This window comes from Argopecten irradians, chromosome 4, assembly GCF_041381155.1.
Source record: "Argopecten irradians isolate NY chromosome 4, Ai_NY, whole genome shotgun sequence".
In the NCBI taxonomy this organism is placed as follows: Eukaryota; Metazoa; Mollusca; class Bivalvia; order Pectinida; family Pectinidae; genus Argopecten; species Argopecten irradians.
This window is the reverse complement of record NC_091137.1, coordinates 47,160,893-47,187,637: the sequence shown is the minus strand read 5'-3', so window position 1 is coordinate 47,187,637 and position 26,745 is coordinate 47,160,893. Positions and strand designations below refer to the sequence as shown.

The 26,745-nt window shown below is 31.7% G+C and overlaps 1 protein-coding gene across 3 annotated transcripts in view; it reads right to left on the bottom strand.

Annotated features, from left to right (window-relative positions):
* The window catches only part of LOC138321842 (homeobox protein Hox-B4-like), a 74,871-nt gene that overhangs the window by 23,983 nt on the left and 24,143 nt on the right, over positions 1-26,745 (bottom strand). Inside the window, exons 1-3 of one of the 3 annotated variants that reach the window (XM_069265836.1) lie at positions 17,198-17,328; positions 7,422-7,555; positions 6,051-6,738 (exon numbers count right to left, since the gene is read on the bottom strand). In XM_069265836.1, the coding sequence (XP_069121937.1) occupies positions 6,051-6,612 (562 nt within the window). In that variant the 5' untranslated portion in view covers positions 6,613-6,738; positions 7,422-7,555; positions 17,198-17,328. Of the gene's footprint in view, positions 1-6,050; positions 6,739-6,910; positions 7,020-7,421; positions 7,556-17,197; positions 17,329-26,745 lie in introns of those variants that run through there. The other 2 variants (XM_069265837.1, XM_069265839.1) reach the window with 2 other exon arrangements.

The following is a 26,745-nucleotide window of genomic DNA, read 5'->3' as shown; positions in this document are numbered from 1 at the left end:
ATACCAAAGTATAGTGGTATGATCCATGTAATCAAAACACACTATCGGAATTCCTTACTTCATCTCGGAGAACAAGAAAAAGAAATTCTTAAGTGAATTTTTAATCGTAAAAGATGTTTAAATGCATTCGATATTGTTTGTATTGGTAATTTTAACTTTATTTATTTGCAAATATATAATACAGTATAATATTCATCTCGTTAAAGAAGAGGAAATCATTAAAGTGTTATTAACTTACTTAACTAATTTTGTGTGTGTATGCTTGCCATTCCCAAGGGTGTATAATGTAGTGCTACGTTACAATGCACCTATTTTATATAATATCGGATTGTACATTTTTATGTAATGACTCATTTTTCCGTTGTATATTTCAAGGAGTAATTATGTCAAAAACGTTATGATTGGTATGACACTAACACCACACTAGAAATATTGTTTAAGGTTGCCTGGATAACTGGGTTTGGCGATTAAATCAAAGTAATATAGACCTTTTCCAATTTTAACATGTTTAATAAAACCGGTTACATTTCAGAATTGATATTTTAACACTAGGTGTATTTGAAATATAATTTAGTATACAATTCAAAATGAAAATTGTTTCATTTTAAAACGAAAACACTGCTACAAAATATCGCTTGGGACGCAGTCATAACTGCTTCTGACACCTTTCGGTAAGAATGGCTTATGGGTTTTGTAAATGCATTGATTTTTCTTTGTTTTATTGAGTTCTTCGCAATTGTTCAGATTGTCAGATCACCTTCATGCAATAAAGGTCACGTGCCCTGTATTAACTTAGATCAGTTTACACTCCTCGTTTATTTGCGATCCTCGATGATGGTTATGATCACGTTTTGTTCCTAAAGGTTCATTCAAATCGATATTTGCACCAAACTGCTCTTCATGAGCATTGTTGATATATCTGGGTGTTATAGTGAAAAAACGTAATTCCTATCATAATATCTCGATTATTGAATAAAATGCGATCATGGTATTTATATCAAACTGTTTATGTGTAAATTGCAAAGCGTTGTAAAAGAAACGCATAAAACACATAATTGCATACACAGGCTCAGAAGGATATTCACACTCTCAAAACGTTAAGCTAATTTAGGTCAAATACAATAAAACGTAATGAAGGTATACTCTAGGGGACATCATTCTAATTACCTCCTAGCATGCGTGTGTTGGCAGTGACCCTTGGTTATGCTCACATTGATGAAGGGAGCAGCTGATATTAACACGTATTGATACTGAGTAGGGACCATTGAGCACGGATGGGGATACAAAGCCCACAAACATACAAGTATTACCATCATCCTACAACAAAAGACTGATCCGAATATGTTCTTCTTACTGTTTCCAAACGCATAGCTGATATTTTCCATTGATATATTGATCTGTTTTGTTGTATCTCTTTCATTAATGTCTTGGAAACTATTATGTGCATTGTGCCTAACAGACTGGTATTGGTTCATTTTTGTTTATTTTTAAATAATTTTATGTATTTTTATGGTTAATAATAAATTCAACCATTATTTTGAAAGCAGAACAGGTAATAATATAGAAAATAATATATTATAAGCATGAATGACACAGACAGCAATATATGATAAACCCCTATTGATATCAAATCAACCTATTTATGTTTCAAATTATTAAACATAAACTCTCTACGTTAACAGTGATAGACAATATATGCTAACCGTTTCTCAATCATAGACATCTATTAATATATACTGCTTGCCATTTTTTGCTAAAGAATATAAGTTAATATGATCTATATGTCTTATATATACTTTCAATATATATGATAAAAATGTTTTGGCTAAAATAAGTTAAGCCTGATGCCAAATTTATTTACTTTTTGCGATAAAATTCCTTGATCTTGAAATTGAAATAAACAATGCTATGGAATTAGAAAACAAATGGAGATAAAAAGTACCTGCCATTAGTTAACTATGACACTTTCTAATAAGTGGATTTATATTTTGCATATAATTAACTGTATGTATATGGTTTCTATGGTATTAATTTATTAAGTATTGGTTTTATTTATTTATTTATTTCTATATTATAAAAATATAACCCGTGCTTACTTTGCAGTTGGTTTTTATATTTTTTTTGTTTAAGTACAATCAATATAAATGAAAAAAGATAAACGAATACTAAACGTCTTTCAAAAAGTAACTTTTATATATATTGATTAAAGAAAAACCCTAGCGGATCAATAAATATATATTCATATCTTTATTTCTAATATTCAGGGACGTTTTGTTTACTCAGGATTAAGTCTGTTTAGTTTTCATCAAGTTTTCTGATATGTTTAATTTGTGTTAAATATTAAATTAGAACCTGCAAAGTCGGATAAAAAGAGAAAAACAACAACAACATTATCAGAGCAAAAAATAAATTAGCGCGGTTGGTACATTGTATGACGAAAAGGAAATAAAGAATGAAACATTGATTATATGTCGAATATTATAAATGGACAGACCATTAATATAAGGGGAGTGAAAAATATGGTACCTTACAGCTTCTTCACCAGGGAAACGGTAATGAAGAAACTTAATCTAATTAGAGAACGCCTTACAGTACTGTCGCCATGGAAACGCATTACTAAATAAGCTTAGATCGATTTAGATCGTTTGATTAACTTGGTGAAGACGCTTCAAAAACACAATAATTTGCTCATTTGGGAATTTTCATGTGCGAACTTTATTGTTTGATAAAAAAAGTTTATAACATTAATTTTCTTTTCTAAATACATGAGATAACATATATATTCAAAAACATTATTATGCACCTATAGATGCATTATGAAGACATATCATGTTTATTGTTTGTTATTCAAGAAACTATGGACAGTTTAGCAAAATAAATATTAGCTTTTATTACATGAGAGAAAACAAAAAACAATCGGACTTATTGAAATATCATTGCATATGATATGGATGTCGATAAATTTATTCTATAAAAATACTGTGTTCTAAATATGTGTGCTTTGAAAATAAGATTGAGAAAAAAGAAATGGACCACAGGAAAAAAATATATTGAAATTATTTGTACACTTAATAAATGAGAAAGATAATAAATAAGAACATTAAGAGTAGATCTTACTACAGTGCATGATTATCATTTCAACTTTTAAAAATATTTCAATGTTTTTGGATCATTAATATATTTCTAAATTTTATTCATTTTTTAAATAAAAATATATAAACATGACATATATACTTATTTATGTCGGGGTAGGGAATTTTATTGTCAGTTTCTGATTAGACTATACCGGCTATTGACTGCATATACTGAATTAAAAAGGGTAATGCGAATTTTGCGGGAGAGAGCGTTTGTGGTCAGTCGGGTTGGTAGTGCTCATGAATTAGTTCAAGCCATTTACCGTCACTAGTTTTATTATACTGTGGCGTGTGGCTTTTATTTACGACCTATTCTGTTTCCAGACAGACTTGTATAGATGTAGCAGTATTTTAACGCTATTTATAAAGTGATTTCCTGCCAAAAAGTGATTTTCCTACCATAAGAAACACGACATCAATTTCACAGAATGTATCTTAAAATAGAGCAACATTTTGGAATATTAATTTTGAATTGAAAACACGAAACAAAATTAATATTGTGGATATCGGTTGGTTTTTTTTGTTGTTGTAAATTTAAAGCAAACCGTCATAAATAATAAAACAAATAGATGGTAAGCTTATTTATATACGGGCTATTTTGATTGACCTACACAAATTGAAAAGGGAGTCTAAGTTAATCGGATTATTTTACAGAATATGAGTAAAAAAAGATAAATAAGATGATTTAATTGTACAATATAATTGTATATCATCAATCTAAAATCTGACGAATATTGTTTTTTATCAGAACCGCTTTAATCAGAATAAATTATTCTATTAGATTTTAGTTATTTAAGGTTAAAAATATTGAAGCCAGAGCCGGTAGCAGAATGAAAGACGGCATTGATTTAAGATCAAACGCTGTATGCATGTTTACATCACACGAGACGTGTTTATTACTTTATGAACATTTTAATGCCAAACTCGATTGGAAGTGTATGATGCATAGTTGAATATAATCAGTTAATTTAGCATTCATTATTAGTTTAATACCATATATATCATTATAACAATATGAATCTTTTATCTGATGCATGCTATGTTAAAGTCAATTCCTTTAAAAAAATGCACGCGGAAAAAAACACCCGCATTTTATCCTTATAATCAATTTATATATATATGTTTGTTTTTTATTTGATCCATATACAAATAAAAATAAATTCATTAAAACAATAAGTAAAATGAACGGAACAGATATTATATTCATATAAATAAGCAATATTGTTTTATAATTGTGTCACTTATTATACTTAATAGGAATGTGGGTATTCCTCAATCTATTAACATTCGCTAGGATAGAAACAAAAACATGGATACATCGAACTGATTCATAATGATTGGCAAAGACATGTATTAAATCGCGATGTGAAGTTTTGGTATTTTTGTGTGATTTAAAAAAATGATATGTCTAGTGGGCTAGATAATATAACCTAATCATGGACAGGTAGTATATGTTTAGTGAAGTATGAACTTCACGACATACACATACTGTGTGTATACACACGTATGCAAGCTCAAATACTCTACTATATACATATACACAGCATAGTATTTGATAAAACTGGAAATGGAAAAAACCGACTGTTTTAAATATTTTGTACTGAATATTATTATAATATATTAATTTAAGATACTTAATAGTTAGATATATATACATTTGTATTGTATCTGGACAATTATTTATAAATAATTGGAATTAAAATATTTTTAATGTGGATGTAATGTTTCATATAAGATTATTTTAACGTAGATATACACGGATAGGTATGTACAGAATTATGTTACTGTTGTAGATATGAAGACCAACAGTGTCACTGAGGGACAGGTATATTTACCTACCTATAGCTATGTTAGTTACTGACCACAAACTGACTTATAGTCTATAAATGTCTACATTAATTCCACACTAATGTAGATATGTCTAGACTAACACTTCAGCTGTGAAACAAACATGTTTTATACATATAAAACAGCACTAACTATTTCTAAACAAACATCATGATATAACTTACAGATTGATTAACACATATTTATTTTTATATATTTATCGATTACTAATTTATATAAAATTAATTTATATTTTAAATGGGTTGAAAGTTTAATTTCATAAATTCACGTAATATGTTTCTTAAACAGGTTAACAAAAACGCTACCGCATGGTCCATTGTTTACATTTGTTGGACAAAATGGCTACCGGTCGTAAATCATGGTTTTCGGCAGTTAGTGTTGATTAGCGTTTAACCACTGTAATCTTAGAAACTGAATACAATACAGTATATGTATATCATGTTTTACTCCATTCATTCGCTTAATATATCATATTTATACCACTAAAGCATAGCCAATATCTTGATTTTAGGAAATTTAATGTGTTTTCATTTACGTTTTGAATGAACAATGGCAAATATGGCTGGATGTGACCTCATTTGCTGTGTAAACAGAACAAACCAGAACTTAGACCAGTTTTAAATTTAATCGTGGCTAATGTCCCATTACGCAGATATTGCATTCCCATAAAATTCCTCAATACGTTGAAATAGCAACATTCAAATTTACATATCCAATTTTCGCGATTACCCGCGGAAATCGGATTTGCTGTGTCCTTTTTGTCATAACCTATCTTTCCTACAGGTGACAATGCGTCCATCTTACTACTCAGAAGGTTTAACAGAGATTAACATTTTATTTAGTGACGGTAACGTGGTTTAAATATAATTTTCATTATATACCCATTAGTATAAATGATTTTGTAATGGTGATAAAAATAAAGTTTGAATAAAATTTGAATTTTTATTACTATATGATGTTTATTTCAATTTTTCTGATTTTTTTGCTGCACACCTCTATATTAAATAATACGGAAAATTATCTTATTTGTTTTATGTCACAAATATGTGACAAATGTACAATACATACCTTGAGAATACTGCATCCTCCTCATCCATGGGTAAATATGTGGGGGTGTATACTGATCCGTAGGTCTAGGTGATTGAGGTGCCTGGCTTGTAGCGGATTGGGGAGATACCTGTGATTGCTGCTGGTCCGGGGGTGTGGGTGGGGGTTGGTGTGAGGGTGGAGTGGTCCGGTTCCTTTCCACCCCACCACTCAATTGCCCATTCGGATAATATGAACCACTACTATTTGAATTTGTCCGTATATTACAAGATGACCTTTCACTAGATGGGATATGATGGACGTTTTGAGAATTACTATTTCCGACATGGAGATTGTGTGGGGAAGAACATGGACTGGTGTGAGGCAAATGGCTCAACCTGGGAGCTCCATAATAGTCGCCATTTTGGTCTTCAATTCGTTCCTCTTTAGACGGATATGGGTACCTTCCACCCGGAAAACCCGGATACAGCGTACCAGAATGCTGGTAATTTCCATTTCTATGAAAACTAGCTTCAGAACAGCTGTCTAGTCCAACAGTTTGTCCATAGCACGTGGATAAAGAATTAACGAAGTATGAACTCATCGGTACCGTAGTAATTTCAGATCGTAAAACTGTCCCTTACCGTCAGGGTTGGACGCGTGCAGAATGAATTATGTTGATGTTGTTGAAGTACGTAGAGAGCGTTGTAACATAGAGAATCACTCGCCACTGAAAAGAAGCCATGATAACCACGTGATTAAGATAGCCAATCATAACCTCGCTTTCATTGCAGAGGGTAAAAGTCAGACCAAAATAGATTTGAATATTTACAGCTCTTCAAAAGATTAGATAGTAAAATAAATATTTTCTCAGCTAAATGTTTACAGTAAAAACAACTTACATGTGCACGGACTATGTGGCGTTCTTGTCCGACCTGTTTCATTGTTAAATCTACACTGATACACTGTCACACTGGTATACATACTAGTTCGTCCAACATTAAGCCTGCCCATCGATCAAATAAAACCCACGTGGTCTATTGTATCTCAGGATACACTTCAGCGCATATGAAATATTACACACTATACACAGTGTTTAAACAGCAAATCAACTTTGCGCTCCTAACAGACAAAAAATTACTTCTAGTTATGCTTATGTTAATAACACTATTTCTGTTCATCTGATATGTGTGATAAAAGTGATTCTTTATACAATACCGACTACTAGCCATGTCGACGGACTAATGTGTTTTGAACTGTACCTCTGAACGACCGAGAGTCATTAGTAAACTACCATTAACCCAGAACGCGCCAACACATTATTTTGATTCTCATCTGCTAGTACTATGTCCAGATATATATATATATATATAACGTTGTTATGATGAATGGATTTTAGGGCATTATACTTACGGTGAACAGATAGAACAAGCCCTGTAGTGGAGACTGTGGTCAGAAGAATACATAAATATTTAATGTAGCATTTTCGTCCGTCAAACAACCAGAAAAAGGCTCCTCCAGTCTGTTTTAACGAAGGAATGTCACAACTGAAAGAAAAAAATATAGCATACCTTAAGTGATCGTTACACACAAATTTTGATATCTTAAGACTGGCGATATATGTTAATCAGTGAAAATGCAATTAATATGTGAAAAATACTGAAACAACGAATAACAAATAATGATAAAACACATTTTTTTCCAAAATTATTTTGTAAACTTTTGTAAACTAATTTGAAACATAAATATTGTTTATAGATAATTATAAACATTAGATTATTCCATGAAAAAAATTCTAAAGCGTATAGTTAATTTAGTGCAATAAAGTTAAATGAATAAATTTTAAATACATTTTATTTTTCCAAATATAATTTGATTTAATTACATAAATGTGTCAGCTTAGAGTGTAAAAATAAAAACAGTTCATTAACGTAAACTGCACTGAAAGAACCCCTACTGATAATAAAACTTTAAAAATATCAAATGACAAGTTCCTTTGAAATATGCACAACTATGCAATACATTGTTGAGATTAAATTATGTCTATTTTGTGTCAATTTTCGCCACGGGTTTTAATAATAGCCGTTGTAAATTATGATTTTATTACCCGTAGATTACAAAACACATGATGTACGAACAATAACCAGTTGTTTTATATAGTCTATTCGCGTTGTTGAGGGTTAAATGTCGATTGCACTATAGTCGTCGTGACTTGATCACGAAAAAGAAAATGATTAGTAAACTCGAATATAAATAATAAACACATTTATTATTAATTGCAAGTGCAACCCGAATCCATCATCGAGTCACTAATTTATTCACATCCAAATAATTGGAATTTGTGAACAAGTGAAAACAACATTGAATGAAGAAAATATCAAAATAAAAATTCATATTCTTGTGGTATCATATATATATTTTCTACCGGATACTGTGAAGAGATAAATAAAAACAATGCTTAAGGGAAAAGAAAAGAAACGTGAAGTGATAGCACAGCTCAACGGTATAGATATACGTAGGACGAACTGTCGTAAATCGTAAAACCTCTTATATCATTGTTGTGGTAGATTTATTTGTACATCATACTTATCAATTGGCACGTGTTTTTGTTATTTACGATACCATAGCAAACAGACAGAGATTCTTGTTAGAATGGGAGCCTAATTAACTTACATAAATAAAAGCTCAACCTGGACATATCCGTCCCTTGGCTGATGTACCGTGAGTAGGAGGGAATAAATAAACGGACAGAAGACCAAGACGACAGTTTATGATTTATTCCCAGTTTGGCGTCTAGCTAAAGCCATTTGACAGCTATGTATATGATTATTTTTCCTGTGATTCATTGGGTGATTTTTATCTTGAATAATCGAATATACAATGAGCAATAAAGGTTTTATCTAAAATAATACAACAACCATTTTCTCATATTTCTCGTTTGTCACTGGTTTTCATATGCGAACTTCAAACATCTATTTTCTCCATTTTGCAAAATTAATCTATGTTCTGGTGTTTAAATTACTCATCTAAATCTGTATCGATACGTAGCGTATATATTTTTTAAAATAGCCTACTACATACTGTATCCCAGTTTTTCGACGTACAACTTGTGAGAAACAGCTCGATAGTTATTTAAATGCTATGCACAGATATGCAGTTAATCTCGCCAAGGCTTTTCATTGGATAAAAGAGAACTGATAAAAAATGACAACAACATGTGGTAGAATGAAGAAACGCAAACAAATTGTTTTCAATCTGGTAAGCCTAGGTTCAATATATTCTTATTACGGGTAATTTCTGTCCTACTGGGATCCGCGTAGACGATTAATTAATGCGATACTTTGGTATTAAAAATGCATGAAGTAAAGCAACACATACTGTCCATATACACGGCTCGTAGTATATTGATGGAGCAGGGTATGGGTAAATTGATTTCGCTTTTATATTCACTCATGAAGCAGAATAGCATTCACCATTTTAACGGATATCATATGTTATTATTATTTGTAAATGTATAACCGTTTTTATACTTAAATGTCGAATCAATATTTGAATATAATAATTATTACAACTATGAGTAACGGGTTCAGTAGCTGTGATACAAATGATGTGCACTTTAAGAGTATTTGGGAAATAATAATTTGAAAGTTATGATTATCTTATATAAGTAAATGACTACATTGAATGCATGTTATCGTGTATGAAGTAATCATAATATTTAAATCATTGCAAACCGTTTTTCTTTGTGATAAATGCAAATAGTGAATTCGATATATTTAATTTATGCTTATATTATTATTGTTTTTTTATCCTATTTATATTAGTGTTTCGTTACAATTTAGTGATGGTTTAATAATTATTTATTTATCATTTTATTAGTAATTATGTTATTTTAAAATAAATCTATTAATGCTAAAGAAAAAAAATATACAAATAAAAAAGAATTGAAACAAATTATTTAGATACGACAAAAGATCCGTAACTGAATTATTCCCCGATGCAGCTATTGGTTTATATTTATTTTTATTTAAAACTATCTTTGATAGCATTTTGAAATAAGACTAAACATCAACTGTAAATTATATTTAAAAAAAGAAATGAATAGATAATAAACTACTTTCTAGAGCAATAAGATACATATTTTATCACGACTACACACTTATGAAATTTCTGTCTAAACACCATAGGTAAAACAAAATAGAAAAACAGAATTGAACAAAACTACACCATGACTAAATGACATATCGTTAATCCACCATGAATCTACAAAAGAGTAAATTGTCCATGCAAAAGCACTCGTTCACACTGTTTTTGACCCAGCTTGTTAGAAGTACACGGATATATTATCATTAAAATTATCATTAATTATCATTCATAAATACGTATTTACACGCCGGTGTATTTATTTATAGCTATATATTCTGATGAATAGTCTAATAAGATGATTTCAACGTAAACATAGATATAGTAATGTTTTTTTTTTTTTTCAAATTAAGACTAGTATAAGGCTTTATCGCTAAAATTATTTTATCACTGCTAATTACGATAACAATAAAAATGCGATATTTATAACGTTATTATAAATACAGTTTGTGTGTATAATGTTTTAAATATTTACAAGATATTAATATACCAGAGTCGACAAGCAATGGACATCTTAGCTTTAAAACCCTTGCTTTAAAAGATAACCTTGTTCTATTTCGGGAACGACAGTTCACTTGCTTAATCTCACTGGTCCGATAATTTTTTATTGTAAATAATAATCTAAAATGTTAGTAATACATTGTTATAAGCAACAATACAGTATACTTCTCTTTGTCTCATTTTATAATAACTTAAAACTACTGTTTAAAACTACCTGTTTGCTTTCATAATTAATGAAAAAATGACTATGTGAAGAAGCATTTACAGAGCCATCGTTTATGAATTTATTTCTACAATTATCAACATGTAACCTGAAACGTTAATTAAAATGTATAGAATATTATAACCAAGATTAATTATTTTAATCATTATATCCTATATAGTTTTATTCGATATAATCATCACATGAGAAAAAGTACATTTAAATTATATCATAAATATAACTTCGAAAACGAATTCTTCGTATCACACTTTGACTTTTGTTGCAAAAGAATCTCCATATTCTATCCTTGGTTAGGTAATACATAATTAGGCCTATCTACGTAATTTCATAATGAGTGGACTGGGCTTGATGTAGAAAGTTAAAAGAATTCTGTGCTTTTTTGTCGCTGTAAATATGGTGTGCAATCCCATGTCAATGTCAACATGTCACGGGACTGTCGTCTACGGTATCAAAATTCCTTCTCACCTCACTTCAGCTCACTTCTTACACACACATACACACCTTAAAATAAACACACATTGTAGGCAACATCTTAATCCAGCGCACAACACAACACACAATCTTTACTTGCTTTTGTAATCGTATAATATCGTTATACTTTGATATAAACCAAAAGCTTCAAATATTAATATGTAAAGTTTGTACATATCATATTATACATTTAAACAAAAAGTTTTCTAAATGAAATATCCATACACTAGCATAATGGTTCGTTCATATTTACCGGTTTCATTCTCAAATGCAGTCTGTATTACATTTGAAAAAAAAACAACAACTACTGAATGAAACTGTTTATTTATCCCTAGCTCATATGAAAATACAATATTTTAAGTGTAAAGTATTAGATGCATATCATTCAGCCATCAAAATATATATATATAAAAAAACGAATTCCAACTTATCATTAGAAATCAAAGACAAAAATATTATGTTTGTATTACTTCATGTTGACACATTAGAAGCAAATAGCTGGTGGGTAAATAGCATACCAAAGAAGAAGAATTATCAAAATGATCACCAAAGCCATGATCACAAGTTTACTTACACAAACCTCTACAATCCACAGCGGATTATCAGAACAACTTTATCTACATGTTTCGAAATAAAGTCAAAATCCAGCACGCTTGATTATATAGCTTTACCGGATGGTGACATTTTAAGATTTACTTCGGAGGTTTATGATACCGTAGGGATGACACCATTTTATATGCAGAAAGAGTTATACAGACATCCGTTGTGAGGGATTACCAAGCTCAATATCCCAGTAGATTTGTGACCACATTACAAGTCCATATGGTTTAAAAAAGTCACTTGCTTATATAAGTTTCTGGCATCATGTTGTTTACGTCTTTTCCAATTGGATTTGGTGGCCGGTTTAACATGTACAATGGAAAGGAAAAAGCAATTTTTCACAAGGTGGAGGAAAAAATTTAGTTATTGGTTCGGCGAAGCTTATGATTAAATCATGAAAGACCATCAACCCATCGACAGACTTGTAAACCAGGGCAGTGAAAATCTTATGGAAGTGTATAGACAAGGGGACCTTAGTGTCTAATAAATGGCAGCTACGAGATACGACACTAGTAGTTTCGCTGTGTCTGATGCTAGTTGAAAAATGACGCATAATAATACGTTTTTTTCTTCTTTATTATACTTTGGCTAGCTGCAGATGAATCTTTCGTGGTAGAAAATAATTACTTCTCTACGTCGGCTGACCTTTCCACAGATTTGGTTATCCGCCTATACTGGACAATATCGCTCAGAACTACATGTCGTGAAAATTAACTGCTTCTTTCCTTCCAATTTTTGTCTGAGTGATTCATGTGTTTTCTGGAAATAGTAATTTGTTTTCCTGCTCCTTTCTTTCACCCTTTGCCTGGAGGCCCGCGCAAGGCTTCTGGACCAGCTAAAATCCACTACAAGCCGTGCTAGGCACCCTCTTCATCATTTCAGAGCTAACATTCTTCATCCACGAAAATCCGCGTAGAAAATTCCATGAATTTTGTTTCTTGTGATAGAAAGAGCTTCTTTTTGAAGTAACACTTTATCAAGATAGAAAATGGCATCTGTTTGAACAAATCTTTTTTATTCAATCTCAGATTGTAGCAGCTTCTTCAGAATGTATTCTAATATCATTTTTCAGCACTGAATTAAGAATATCATAGTTTATAAAAGAGTTTTTTCCGAAGAAATAAATGTATCTACGACTGCCTTCTCGGGTTGATTATATATATTGGCGTTCAGTTTGACCACATCTATGACATCAATAAAAAAGTACTTACGCGTTTTTGCAACAAAATAATAGTTACAAATTGTATATTATAGATCGCAGAAATTGTAATAGTTAATGAAATCAAAGATAAGAAAATTGATAGTTGAAACAAATAAAAAAATATTCATGAAAATTATAAAGATTAGAGTGATTTGCTCTGATAAATCTTGCAATTTGCGTACCATGAAATGTGTCAATATTATTACATTAAATGCTGAGTTTCTCGTTAAAACATAATCGATCAAAACTATGTTGAACTTTGTTTGCAAAGGACGTGTAAGAAAGAAACAGCTGCGTTTAAATCAATGTTACCGCCATCATCGATATCACAACCATCGTGAGCTACATTTGCAAAAAAACTATCATATCTGTTTTGAGAGCAGCGTTAACCATCCGATAAACGATATTAAGAAGGAGAGAGTAAGTCATATATGGGAGTATGTATCGATTTCTCTAGGCCAGATCACCAGGAGTATAGGTCTGATAGACTCTCAATCAAAGAACACATCTGGTATGCATTGGTATGTTCATGGAATCAGAAAAGAAGACAGTACACAATTCAATGATCAGACAAGTGTGGTTCAATGATGAGGGAACTATCGCTCCCGTACCGCAGGGATGTCAGAGAATATACATTTGAACTGCTAAAGATGTGCGTCAAATTTTTATTGGTAGCCACAATGGAAAAAAAGACCTTTCAAAGTTGTGAACAATTTGATAAACGTATCATATACTTTTATATATGGTAATACAATTATAAGATTACAGTTTTTAATAGATAAATAAATTGTCCTGAAAGTAGTATACAACTATTAATTGATGAAATATCATATACTAGTTATCGATTCCAAAACTACCTTGCAAAGCTTAAATATGATCATATCTTAAAACATATGAAGATTGGTGAAAGAATTGTTAGTATGATGTATAACAAAATATTTCTCAATTTAAAATTGATCGTCATTGGTGAAAATCATTCTGATGTGTTGTCATGAAAAGCTATCAAACAAACTTTGAAGATAATCTACCAATATCGTAAAAGGGGCATCACTGTGTTTGGACATCATTTACATGTTGAAGTTCGGGATATAAAATGGATACAAAATGACAATTTCCATGACATATTGTTGGACCTTTGATATTTCGGCTCGATTAACGAATATTGAGGCTATACTGAGTGCATTAACGATATGTATAAGCAAAGATTTTTAATTTCGTTTTAAACGTAAAATGCCTATTGAAATGACATTACATTGAAGGTATAGAACATACCTAAAATTGTAGTCGCAATCCACCCAACTCCATCTACATAACATATTTTTCCACACGAATCAATCCTTGCATTTTTATTATTATGTTTATATCTGTGTTTAGCTGTTCAATTTGCAATGAACCGTTTTGTTGTGTATACTATTGAGATGTGAGCATTTTTAACAAAACGAAATAGTCTCTTCAGGATTATATTCAAATGTGTTAAATTCAGTGGAAGATATCACCCGTTACTTAAGGTCCATTTGCTCCCTGCAATTATATAGTTATAACATCAGTTATTGACCAAATATCTTTGTCACATAGCCTAACTTCAAGCTTGCATAATTTGTTTCAAATGCTTATCAATGATGTTTCCATTCATATTAACGGGATAACTCAAACACATTTGGTTCAAATTGTAATCGCGTTTGCAAATATATTACCATTTAAAGAACAGAGAAAAAGAAAAGTATTCTTGTATGAACAATAATTCACCGAAAAGTGGCTCCATGACTTGCTTATAATAAAGTGTACAGAAATCATATAAGCTTCTGAATCACAGACGTTTACCGTTAGCTATATCGCAAATATTTATATTGTTGGTTAACAAAATAAAAATAACAGTTTAATACAGTAGGAGACACAAAAATAATAAATTGTTTGTACACCTTTCTTTAGGTGCAGTTTCCTTAGGTATCTATTACTGTCCATTTCTGCATCCAGATGAAGTTATTTTTGTAATATTCTATTGCCTAGATTGTTTGTATATTACAAAATATATAAAGAGTTGTCAAAAGATGCATTTCATCATGCTAATGTGATGATGAATTTTATATCTGAGGTTTCAGTTAGCTCATATATGTTTTACACATATATCTTAACTTGTCATATCTTCCTTACATTTAATTTTTACCTAAAATGTATAACATAACATTAATACATGTTCATAAAAAATCAAATTATATTTAAATAATTTAATTACATGTCAACTATTATTTGGATATCTTTGATGTTGATTTTCTAAACCTCGTTGTTGATGTTTTGTCAGGAAATTTTCATGTATTTATATTAAAAAAGTTATAACATATGAAATGCTCAAACTCATCCCTTGATATATATTATTCGTGATGTACATTTCAATAAGTTATCGTTTCTTTCCATTTGTTGGTATCAAGATCAATATAATATTGGTTGTTTTATCAATTATTTAAGTCAACTCGCCAAACCTCTTGTGAAATGATTGATTGAGCCCATTAACTAGCTAATTCAGTATTTATATCACAAGTATTCCTCAGTTTTTGTTTCTAAAGCAATGCAACTCATGAGGTTTAACTTAAAACGCTGTTTACAATGTATGTGTTTGATGTGTATGAATATACTGTTTGAGATCTGATATTTATTTTAAAATGCTAATTTCGTGCAATTTTTATAAGAACGGATCATCATGAATTTAGATATCAGTGTTACCTTAGGATAAAATTATAGGTACATTTACATTTCTTTACTAGTATTTGCATTTACAAAAAGCTATGTTTCCTACTGTTATTTTTCATGCCGTCTTTGATGAAGTTAAATGCATTGCCGTTAGGTCAATCGATAATTACCTTGACATATAAAATACAAAATAGTAAGTTAATGTATGGAAACATAGCTTTAAAAGAGAGATATCTAGAATGTGGACCATGTGACAATACAATAAATAATTGACCAATGTTGTTGTTTCTTTAAACATTCCTGAGACCATAAACTAGCTAATTCTTTATTTATATCACAAGCATATACAACTTCCTGACACAAACCAAGGTTGGTTGAAATTCAACAATGGAATAAATAATATGCAGCAATTTAGAAGAAAAAGAATATGTGTATATAAATATGTATTCGATGAGGAATCTTTGAAATATGTTGTATATATGTATACTAGTAATGACATTTGGAGACGGCAATGGTATTCATTGCTAAGTAACTAACACGTTTATGGTAACCGAAGTTATATAAGCTATTGCTAAGGTATCTTTAATGTTTGCATTAATCCATCCTTGTTTTTTAAATGCTGCTCTAATTAAAAGACATATGCATCATGCAAATTCGAATTTCGTTAAAAAATACAATGGTTTATATTTTATTGTCTAAATTTCTAATAAAACCTTTATATTTGCTCCATTATTTGCAGCACTTATTTAACATATAGTAAATAGTTCATTACTCGATGTTGATAAAGAGACAATTTATTAGATTTTCTGTAGTCAATTAACTCCTACCCCAGCCATGTGTATTGAAACAATCACATATTTAAAATGCAAATATATATTTCAATAGTCGTTAGGTTCAATAAAACCTTGCCAAGCATTATGATGATGATGTGCAGTTTAGCTAATTAAGATGGTTCTACTTCTAGAATAAACATCCGTTTATTAACACTAAAATAAACTGTGGTGTGTCAGTTGATTAGGTTTTACTTAATAAAAGAATAACATCACTGACATTGCAATCAGAGGTGTGTATACTTTATAGGATCACCCTTCTACTTAAGGTTTTTTATATGACGTTGAATTAGTCGCGGATGTCAATACTATAGTCAGAGAATGCAAATGGGCGAAACACACTGATTTATGGAGACATATAACCAAGTGTTTCGCAAAGATGAATATTCATTTCCTCAACCGATATGATACTTGTCTTTATCGATTTTGAATGGTTATATTATTTCAAATCTATATACAAATGTAGTAGTTGTAAGCAATGCAATGTCCTAGTCTATATTGCACTATATACATAGTAGTGGTAATGTATACTTACAGTTTAATCTCTTCTACAGTCTCAAAAACAGCTCACACACGAGAACATTACAACATATTTCAAATCTGGTCTGTACGGCCCGCTATCATCAATTATAGAACTCGCCCAATGTGGGCGGAGCTTAGCTCTGCCGTTCTTTTTGACTCCCTCGACATGTATGATTTACGAGCTAAAATCTTTTAAGATGGGTCCCAGCAAACGACACGGCCAGTTGGTTTAAATTGAAAAAGCCATTTATAGTGTATACACTGGGCCGGGCCAGCTTGGCAGACAAGATGAGATTGAGCAGAGATTTGACAGGTCGAGTCGAGCCTGTTAACGAGTTTTACACGGAGCACGTGGGGAGTATCGAATGAAAACAAACCAGGAGTCTTCTACTAGACCGATATGTTGGAGCATGATTGGTAGAAACAACTTTCATAAATTTTAGCTTACATTCGTGATATGCATACTGTGAAAGTAGGTAAACCGCGGGTCTATTCGATATGTGTGTACGTGTGTGTTTTGGATATATTAGGTAGACACACATTAAAAAACAGCCTACAGAAAATTTTGTATACTTCAAGAGAGGTACTTTCTTACCGTGGGTGATTTTTATTCAACGTACATTTCAATATATTTTATTTTCATGATGACATATACACATGCATTATTTTTAGATGTTTCGAAACACACTAAATAACAAATGCATAGGCACCGCGATAACATAACGTGTTAACTTTTCTACATCAAAATTTACACCGAGAAATTAAAGAATTACCCTCAATTACCACTTGGATTGAGAAATAAAAACAAAACATTGTAAACCGAAAATAATGCAACAGAATGACATCTGAATATCATTGTTTGATTATGCAGTATTTCTCGAAAATTACAATTGTTAAATAAAATAGAAAGTAGATGAATTACTTTTCGTAAAAGTTACATGGAAGTTTTATTTAAATGAATTCGATAACTAGATTTGCATGGATACAAATTTAAATTTAAAAAGATAAAAAGATGCAGTTATGATGTGTAAAAAAAAGTATGGCGGAATGAAATATAGGTATGTTATATACAAGGAACGACAGTTACCAATAACATTTACCTTAAAAATAAAATAAACATATTTTATTCATCGGTATTTTCTCCATTTCTGTCTTGCCATGGTTGCTAGTAATTTCAACTGAAAACATCGGCTTGTTACAATTTTTTTTACATGTTGTCAATCACATGTTCATTTATATAAAATGTCTGCCATAATAATACTGTAAGATGTCTTGTATTTTCTACCGTAAAAATCACTATAAGAATCTTCAGTTTGAAATTTATTTACATGATAGATATGTATGTTTGAAAACAATATAAAATAAATAACCGACTGATATATAAATAGGTTGCTTAATCAAAAATAACTATATACAGTTTATCATCGTTTCACAATACAGAAACGAACCCAATTATTCGATAGAGCCGTTAAAAATATCCATTTGTATATAAATAGACATAGATATTTCATAAATGAAAGCGTATTACCTGTAGGAATATTGTATGATTTGACACAGGGGCACTCCTGAACGATGTAAATATAGTCAACAGTGTACACAAAGTACCTTTTGCGGCAGAATTACATGTAAACAAATGTAAACAAATAACATACAGTGTAAACAAAGGTATGAAACATATCCGAAGGGCACAGTTATAGTGCATGTACATACTCTTAAGACTTAATCAATGTGTACACTTACATTTTGCATTTAATGTTTGATGGAATGAGATCAACGAAAAATGTTTTATAATCAAAAGTAACAGCTTTGAATTTCTTATAAAATAAGTGCAATAAAATATGTATTTGCACTGCAAACGATAACAGCACATTCATAATAAACAATATTACACACATAAACGTATTTCGATATTTAGTCAGAATGAAGTTGCATTCTCTAGTGTATTTCATCAGGTAAATAATAATATTATATCATTTTAGAATTACTACAAGCAGTGGAAATGTATTCGCCCAGTTAATGGAGATTAGATTCTTAATGTTATATACACGTACTTTCGTTTTTGCGTTAATGAACGCATATATACGCTGTGAGTATTGCTATCATTAGCAAAAGGTACAAAAATATCCCTTCTTGATGTTTTAAAATATAATTATTTGAATGTAATATCATATCAACCCCTGAATATTTACCTTTTATTCAAAATAATAATATATTATACATTGTCATATTTGAAATGATCAACTTGATTCATATTACAGAAATACTGTATATACTTAGACTGATTTAGTTATTTTGTTAGTAATATAAATTAATACAAAACAGCGGAGATTTCACAATATTTGTATTATGATCATCCACGAGAAGACAATGTCACAAGTTTTCTTCGCATTAAAAATTAACTGTGATCACTTCTGCACAGCATGTCAGGTGTTTGCGATAAAAAGTTGTCAACGGTATCCTAAAAAAACATTGTTCTTTTCAAATATAATAAACAAACCGATGTTTTAGTAGATCCACCAAAACTAAGTCTGATCGAAACTAATACTCTCAAACATAGACGTCAATTTGATATTCTTTATATCTATACAGTGAACAGTGTACATTACACTTCAAAGCAAGGTAATGCTAGCTACGTTTTTCTTACAAGGTCATGTTATTTTAAATCAACGCTATGGTCTTCTCACAAAACACTTTGTATTTTGTAAATAACAATTTTAAAGAAATGGCGAAGACATGGGAACATATCGACTCTGCCCAAACTTCACAGAGAATGTAAATAAATTACCATCCGTGTATGCATCGTAAAAATGTCTGTTTATATTCTTAGGTCAACGAAAACCGAAGCCTATGAGATCATCTGCTACTGGCGTCACTATGACCCTGTATGGACAACGCTTTTACGTACTGAAGTAACACATCGATATTATAGACGGTATGCGTGGAGACATTGTAAAGTTCATTAATATGTATAAATATGACCACCTTTCCTCACAATATATGTAGAAAGTTACCTAGTAGCGTCGGCCAGTACTGGACAACGTCGGCTAAACGCGTTTCTCTCTGAGGAAAGGTGTCGCAGGCTAGTGTCAGCTCGTTGGTCACTAAATAACACTAATCCGTTTTAGTGCTCTCTCTACTCTCGCTCCTGGACGTAATGGTTCCCCAGTCGGAACCCAATAGCTGCTTCATCATCAGTAATTTGTTCACAAGTAGAGTTGAAGTGTGTTCCAATCAGAGAATGACCTTCGAGATTCTGCCAGATGATCCGAAATTGGTTCTCGATATTAGTGTCGACCACAAAGCTGCCGAAACCAATTGGACATACCGTTGCGTGCTCGACGTGGCATACATTACCCTTTATGTGTTTAGATTTTGGCAAATGGCGGATTTACAACTTCTGGATGAGCAATAATGCACGCGTCCGCACCATAAAGAAACAATAAACGTCCAAACTCAATACATATTTGTATTCCTTTAATTTGTTCTTGATCCTTAAAAGAGCTGTTGAAAAAAATAGATGGAAGTAAAAGTGAATAGTTCATATATCCAATTTATATTTTTTTCAAGACCACAAGAATATGAAAATAAATGTTTTTAATGAAATACCGTCCTTAGAAATGAACCCATGTGGTTATTTCGAATGTTTGCATGGAAGAGAAAATATTCAATCGCAATACATATAAACCGATACAGGTTAACTAATGTGTCCACGTGAAAAGGTTTGTTTTTGGCTAGCGATGTATTAAGAAAAGGAAATGTGACAGATTTATTATAAAAATGTATTATTCTTCAAAATATCGCACATACATCTCACGTGTATTCGTATTTGATGACACATCACTCAAAACATATTTTGGTCGGTTTTCTGCTTTCTATATAACGCTTAAACAATTTCTCGGTACATTGTTGTAAATAAGTCGACTTTTTTTTTTGTCGTCATTGATAATTATATAAATATAAACTACATCGTCCGCACATCTAATGTATATGTTACCTACATTTGATTTACATACTTAAGGTTTCCCTCATCCAAAGTCTTGACAAGGTTCGGGTATATAACTTCAGTTTGACGGTTAGCAACTGGCACTTCAAAACGATAACATGACAGATAATGATATTGTATTGCCTTTTTTCCCAGCAAAAAGATAAGCCGTACAAAAAAAATAAAAAAAATAAGCAAAAAACATGCAATGTACTTGTGTGTATACACACGACTAATCTTTTAATCTGTATGCTGGAATGAAAATCTTGCTTTATTTTCGCTAACTTCATCAGAATGCCACGGCGGAAATACATCACATTTATGATGTTTATGGATTAGCTTGTGTCTGTGAAACGGATTATGCATTCGTCATTTTAACACGACGCATCTTTATCGAGTCCAGAAACGGCTAGAATCACTCTCTCTGATGGTAGATAAATTTCAACTGACGTTAAATAAAAGTAATCGTTATACATCGAGTGTTTTTATTCATTGATTAATAATAAAAAATAAGCCCATTTATTTGTATTTAAGATGCGATAAACATCGAATCAAACGCGCCTTTTTCGTAATTTCATTGATCATTATTTCAACTGTACTGAAACCATTCTCTATTGATTTTTTTCTTGGGGAAAATCTACGCCGAGTACCAAAAGAAAAAAATATATACATATTGTTTTCTTTCTATTTAATTATTGAAAGACGAGATCATAGGGAATGGAGAATATTTATTCGTCCTTTGGTCGCTCATTGATGCGAATTTACGTCCTGATGCATGATAAATTTTAATTTCAGATAGTTATCGGTATGGTATATACGTATGTTCCCTCTTAAATCTTCCGGAATGGGTACAGGAAAGTTATCGCTAGACGTAATGCTTTCTAAATGTTTCACTTCGAATTGAACTGTTTTGCCGTCTGTTGCTTTGCTAGAACTATAACTGACAGTAACTGGATATCGATAAAATATTGTTTGGTATTCTCAACGCAGCCATTAGGGGAAGATATTCAAAAGAATGGGAAAAAATGCTATTAATTAACATTGATCCGAAACTGCAATACTGAAATCAAGTTTAATAGCCCTCTGTGCTTTCAAATGTTTGAAGTAATTATAACTGAATTCCAAAGCTTAAATTTGTTATGGATTTGATTAAAATCCTATTGTTGATTCAATATTAATAGTATGATGCCATTTGGCCTATTCATTAAATAGTCGGTTTATTTCTGATGAACAGACCAAATATCTGTATACTTAATTACTGCATTTGGGTTTTGCTTCATCTTCTGAAAGCTTTTTGTTTTTGCTTTTTTGCTTTTTGTTTTGTTTGGTTTTGTTTTGTTTTGTTTGTTTGTTTACAAAATTCTTTGTCGTGATTCAAAACAACATATTGTTGTTTACATATGATATTTATTATAATTCAGGTTAAAACAAAAAATCTGTGGTCTTTGGACCTCATGCGTGGTTTATTACAGATGACGATAAACAATTTTCTCTCAACACGACGGTTTCACCAAAATGCATGTAAGGGACGATACAATGCTACTACTGGTTTTCCCCCCAAAAAATCAAGTTTCTTTACAATTCATCTTGCGATGATGTACGGACATTTCATGGCACCTCTGACATTAGATTTGCACTAATTACTTTGACGAATCGTCGACACCGTTTCATGATACCAATAATGATGATATCTAAGGTTCTCCCCACATTTCGGAAAATAAAAACAAAACAAAACTATAAACACTTTACTTTATGTAAACTTACTTTATATCGCATCGTTTTCATTTGGATGTTTGCAATCTGTAGTTATGCCAAATTCGGCGTCTTTTCAGTTTTGAAAAAAAAATGGATACATTTGATACAAGACTACGAAATTACGACGCATTTGTCCAATAGAGCGGTAATCTTGTGCTTTACCCCGGGGGCCGGTTAAACATGTCTAGGAGAAAAAACATGTCCGAAACAAGCAAAGATAACCGAATTTCCTAACGCAACAATTCTCCACGGTAAAATGTGAATAACAAATATTCAAATATACACGTTGTTTTAAGCAATAAAAAGGAATAAAAATGCCTTGAAAGTTGGACCATGGTAACTGTTGCTCTGTCTCATAGCACAATCTAAGATTTCAAATATAATCCAGATAACCTTGAAATGAACATATAAATTAAAGAGGTCTAATTGCCACAGCGTTTATACGTTTAATGTTATATCCAATTAAAAATAAATTTGGCCAAACTGTCACCTTTATTAATATTTCCGTATTAACAAATTTATTAAAAATTAATTAAAACGTCGTCATGAAAATGGAAACAGACTTTAGATTTTCGGTTAGATGTTTGTTGGCATTATGCCGATTTCAACAAATTAATGTTGTTAACTTTTAACTTAATGCTTACTTCATAACACCAAGACTGCTTTGAAGATCATATTTTTATGTTTTTTAAATATATTAATTTTGCACTTCCGTATAGATGATATATCTGAAAACAATCCATAAATTTCTGAGAAAGTAAAAACTAATACAAATATTCACATTAACAATCTTCAAATTCCTTAAAGCCAACCACAATGTTACAATGAACGATGTGAAATATTCCTTACTGTCAATCGGAAATAATCATTATTTTTAAATACTGATCGCCTTCGACAATTTTCCCTTTCCTATTGTTAACTACATAACGCCGCCAAGCACTATTAACGAAATTCATAGCTTAGAATGGTCAACTAGATTAGCTGGTCGTTAATATTGCGATCGAAGATGTTAGAATTGGATTATTTAGACGTACCTTTACACTCTACCAATAGTTATGTTACACAACATATCATATTTCCAATCCTAGAAAGTGTCTTTCCTCAGTGAAGAACGCACTGTCTGGGACATAATTGGGACGCATATTTAAAAGTTCACTTTGGATTAATAACCTGCCGCTGTAGAAAGCACACTCATCTCTCAAGACTGCTAGACAACCAACAGTTCAGGCGAAAGGATACAAGGTCGTTACAACGTGCAAGAAAATGTCCAATGAAAATTATATTTATTCCACAAACTGAAAAAAAATAATGTGTTATTAACGTTCGGATTTATTTGAAAGACTTCATGACTTGTACGCATGCCTGTGCAATTATATGTCTGAATAATTAAAATATGAAATTAAAAAACAAACCGCCTTGATTTATAAGGCTAAGGACATGAGGTAGAACAGAATAGTCACAGTCGAAATAAGTCAGGAAAACTTATTACGATTTGTTTGTTTATATCATTTCCCTTATTCAGGATAAATACGGTACCCGTTACTTATATATTTATATCCTCGTGTTCATATTTAGAGGAACGTACACTTTTGGTTATTTGTATGGCACAAATATACTTTGTTTTTGGACTTTATTGATATCATAAATCGAGATTTAAATCAAATAGTTCATTGGTTAATGCTCAACTTTAAAGGTTTTCGATGTGTTATTATTGTTTAAAGGAACTTTATATCTTTAGTGTCGGAAAGGTAGTGAACCTTTAAGAAAAAAGGGAAAAAACGACGGCGGGAACCGGGAATTTTTGTTTTACGTTTATAAGAATAGTTCGATTTATTAAATATGGTACAGTGTAGAGGTGAAAATTTGAAAAATTTGACAAATCAAATGGTCGCGTAGGGAGGTTTTTCCATATACAAAGATTTGTATTGTGATTTGGATAGCGCAGCATCTTCCGAAACGCCTGACACTTTTTATGTTCCCCATACTGTGTTTTTTTATTGTATCAGTATATCTTTGCATCTGACAGCTTAAGCAAAAGTGGGTTCAATCCATCACGACATATACTCTGAAAACTGGTAAATCGGCATTGTATTGTGTTCATCTGCTATTCAAAGCTGCTTCTGATACGCATGATTTATGGTAAAATTAAATTTGGTGGTAATATGCCATGTGCCATGTCACTTGTTGCATCACGTGTTCATCTGTGACATTGGTTACCTAACTGCCTTTTATTAACGGAGTAAAAAGACTCACATGCTATATTAGCTTAGGTATGTAATCTGTTTTAACTGTGTTCATGTCAATGAATTAATCAATGGCTGTAAATTATTCATTAAGATATTACGTAACGTTGCGTCTGATAATCTCTGCAGTTCGTCACTGTATTAACACACAAACAGGTTGCAATACACCTAATCCAGGGCTGCCCTGCAGGCTCCTAAAACACACGTGTGGCGTGTAACGTATATATACGTATCTCCTTGGGAAAAATAATAACACAATCAATTCAGAAAATGTCTATAAAATGCTAGTACTTTTGTTATAATAGACGGCTGAATAGGACTCGGGTCACTTGGGGTCGCTGCCTGAAACATGGGCTACAGAGCGATCGATACATTCCAAGCCGCAGTCACGTATTATGTTTCATTGCCGGGCTTTTGAACAGGGAAAGGTAACGTGACTTGGTATAGAGGCAAGAGCAATCGCTACGCTACTGCTAATTACGGGTTTGTAATAAAACTTGTAAGGCAGAAAGGATGCTTCTTATATTTTTCACAAGAATGTTCATCGTGAGATCTGTTTTGTAAATCAACTATTCGAACAGCTTGAAGAGGAAGCAAAATAGCATAGTGCTTAAAAAACAGTTGAGGTACCCAGTTAATTGGCCCTCATGCAGCTAGATAAATGTCAGAAACAATTGCATTAATGCAAAGTGTAGTGACTATTTGATGACTAGGGTTCGCATAATTGACCCCCAGAAGTTTAAATAAACGTTAAACAGAATTGTTTTATTGCAAAGAAGCCCGGCCTCCCTGGAACTATCACGGACGCCGTCTTTTAATTAAGCATTAACTTGTATTGTTTTTATTGTAAACATGTTATACGATGGTCTAGAAACCTCGTAACTGTGCATTAACTAATAGTGATAGTGTTTATTTGTAACAAGGTTGTTTGTAACTATCCCCAATGCTGAAGCCAATCAGACGTCACGTGATACCATGAAGAAATACTCTAAGATGTTCTTCCAAACTTACATGTGTTCTAATTGCTCTATTAGAGATCCACATCGGGAACACATCAAACACGAGGTGGTTGAAAAATAACTAATATTATATTAGCAACAAACCATGTTTGCATACTATAGTCAATTTGCTGTGTCTTGGAATTAATACCTTTAACGCTTTGACAATGTGACATTCTACAGCATAATGGTTTTTGGAATCAAGAATGTCTTGCCATACTGGTTTGTTCATTGCACGATCGGAACTACAGATCATTGCTCAACACTCCAGTTGTCACATGGCGATTTGTGTCTTCAAGCTACAATATGAATGTCATATCTCTGCAGGGCAAAGCCAGTTCGAAATATGACTTGCCGTGGGTAATTCTACGAACTGTTTACTTTACCGATTACACTAAACCGCACGTGCGTCTGCCTTCCGTGCTCTGAGCGATGTATCATTACTAGCATATTGACCTCCTGAACTCTTGGACGATATAAAGTCATTGAAACATTTTACGACTATCTTCACTAGTGCAACAATACAAATATCTCTTCTTTCACAACTTGTCGGCCTCTGGGCCAGCATCCGGCATGTGAATGT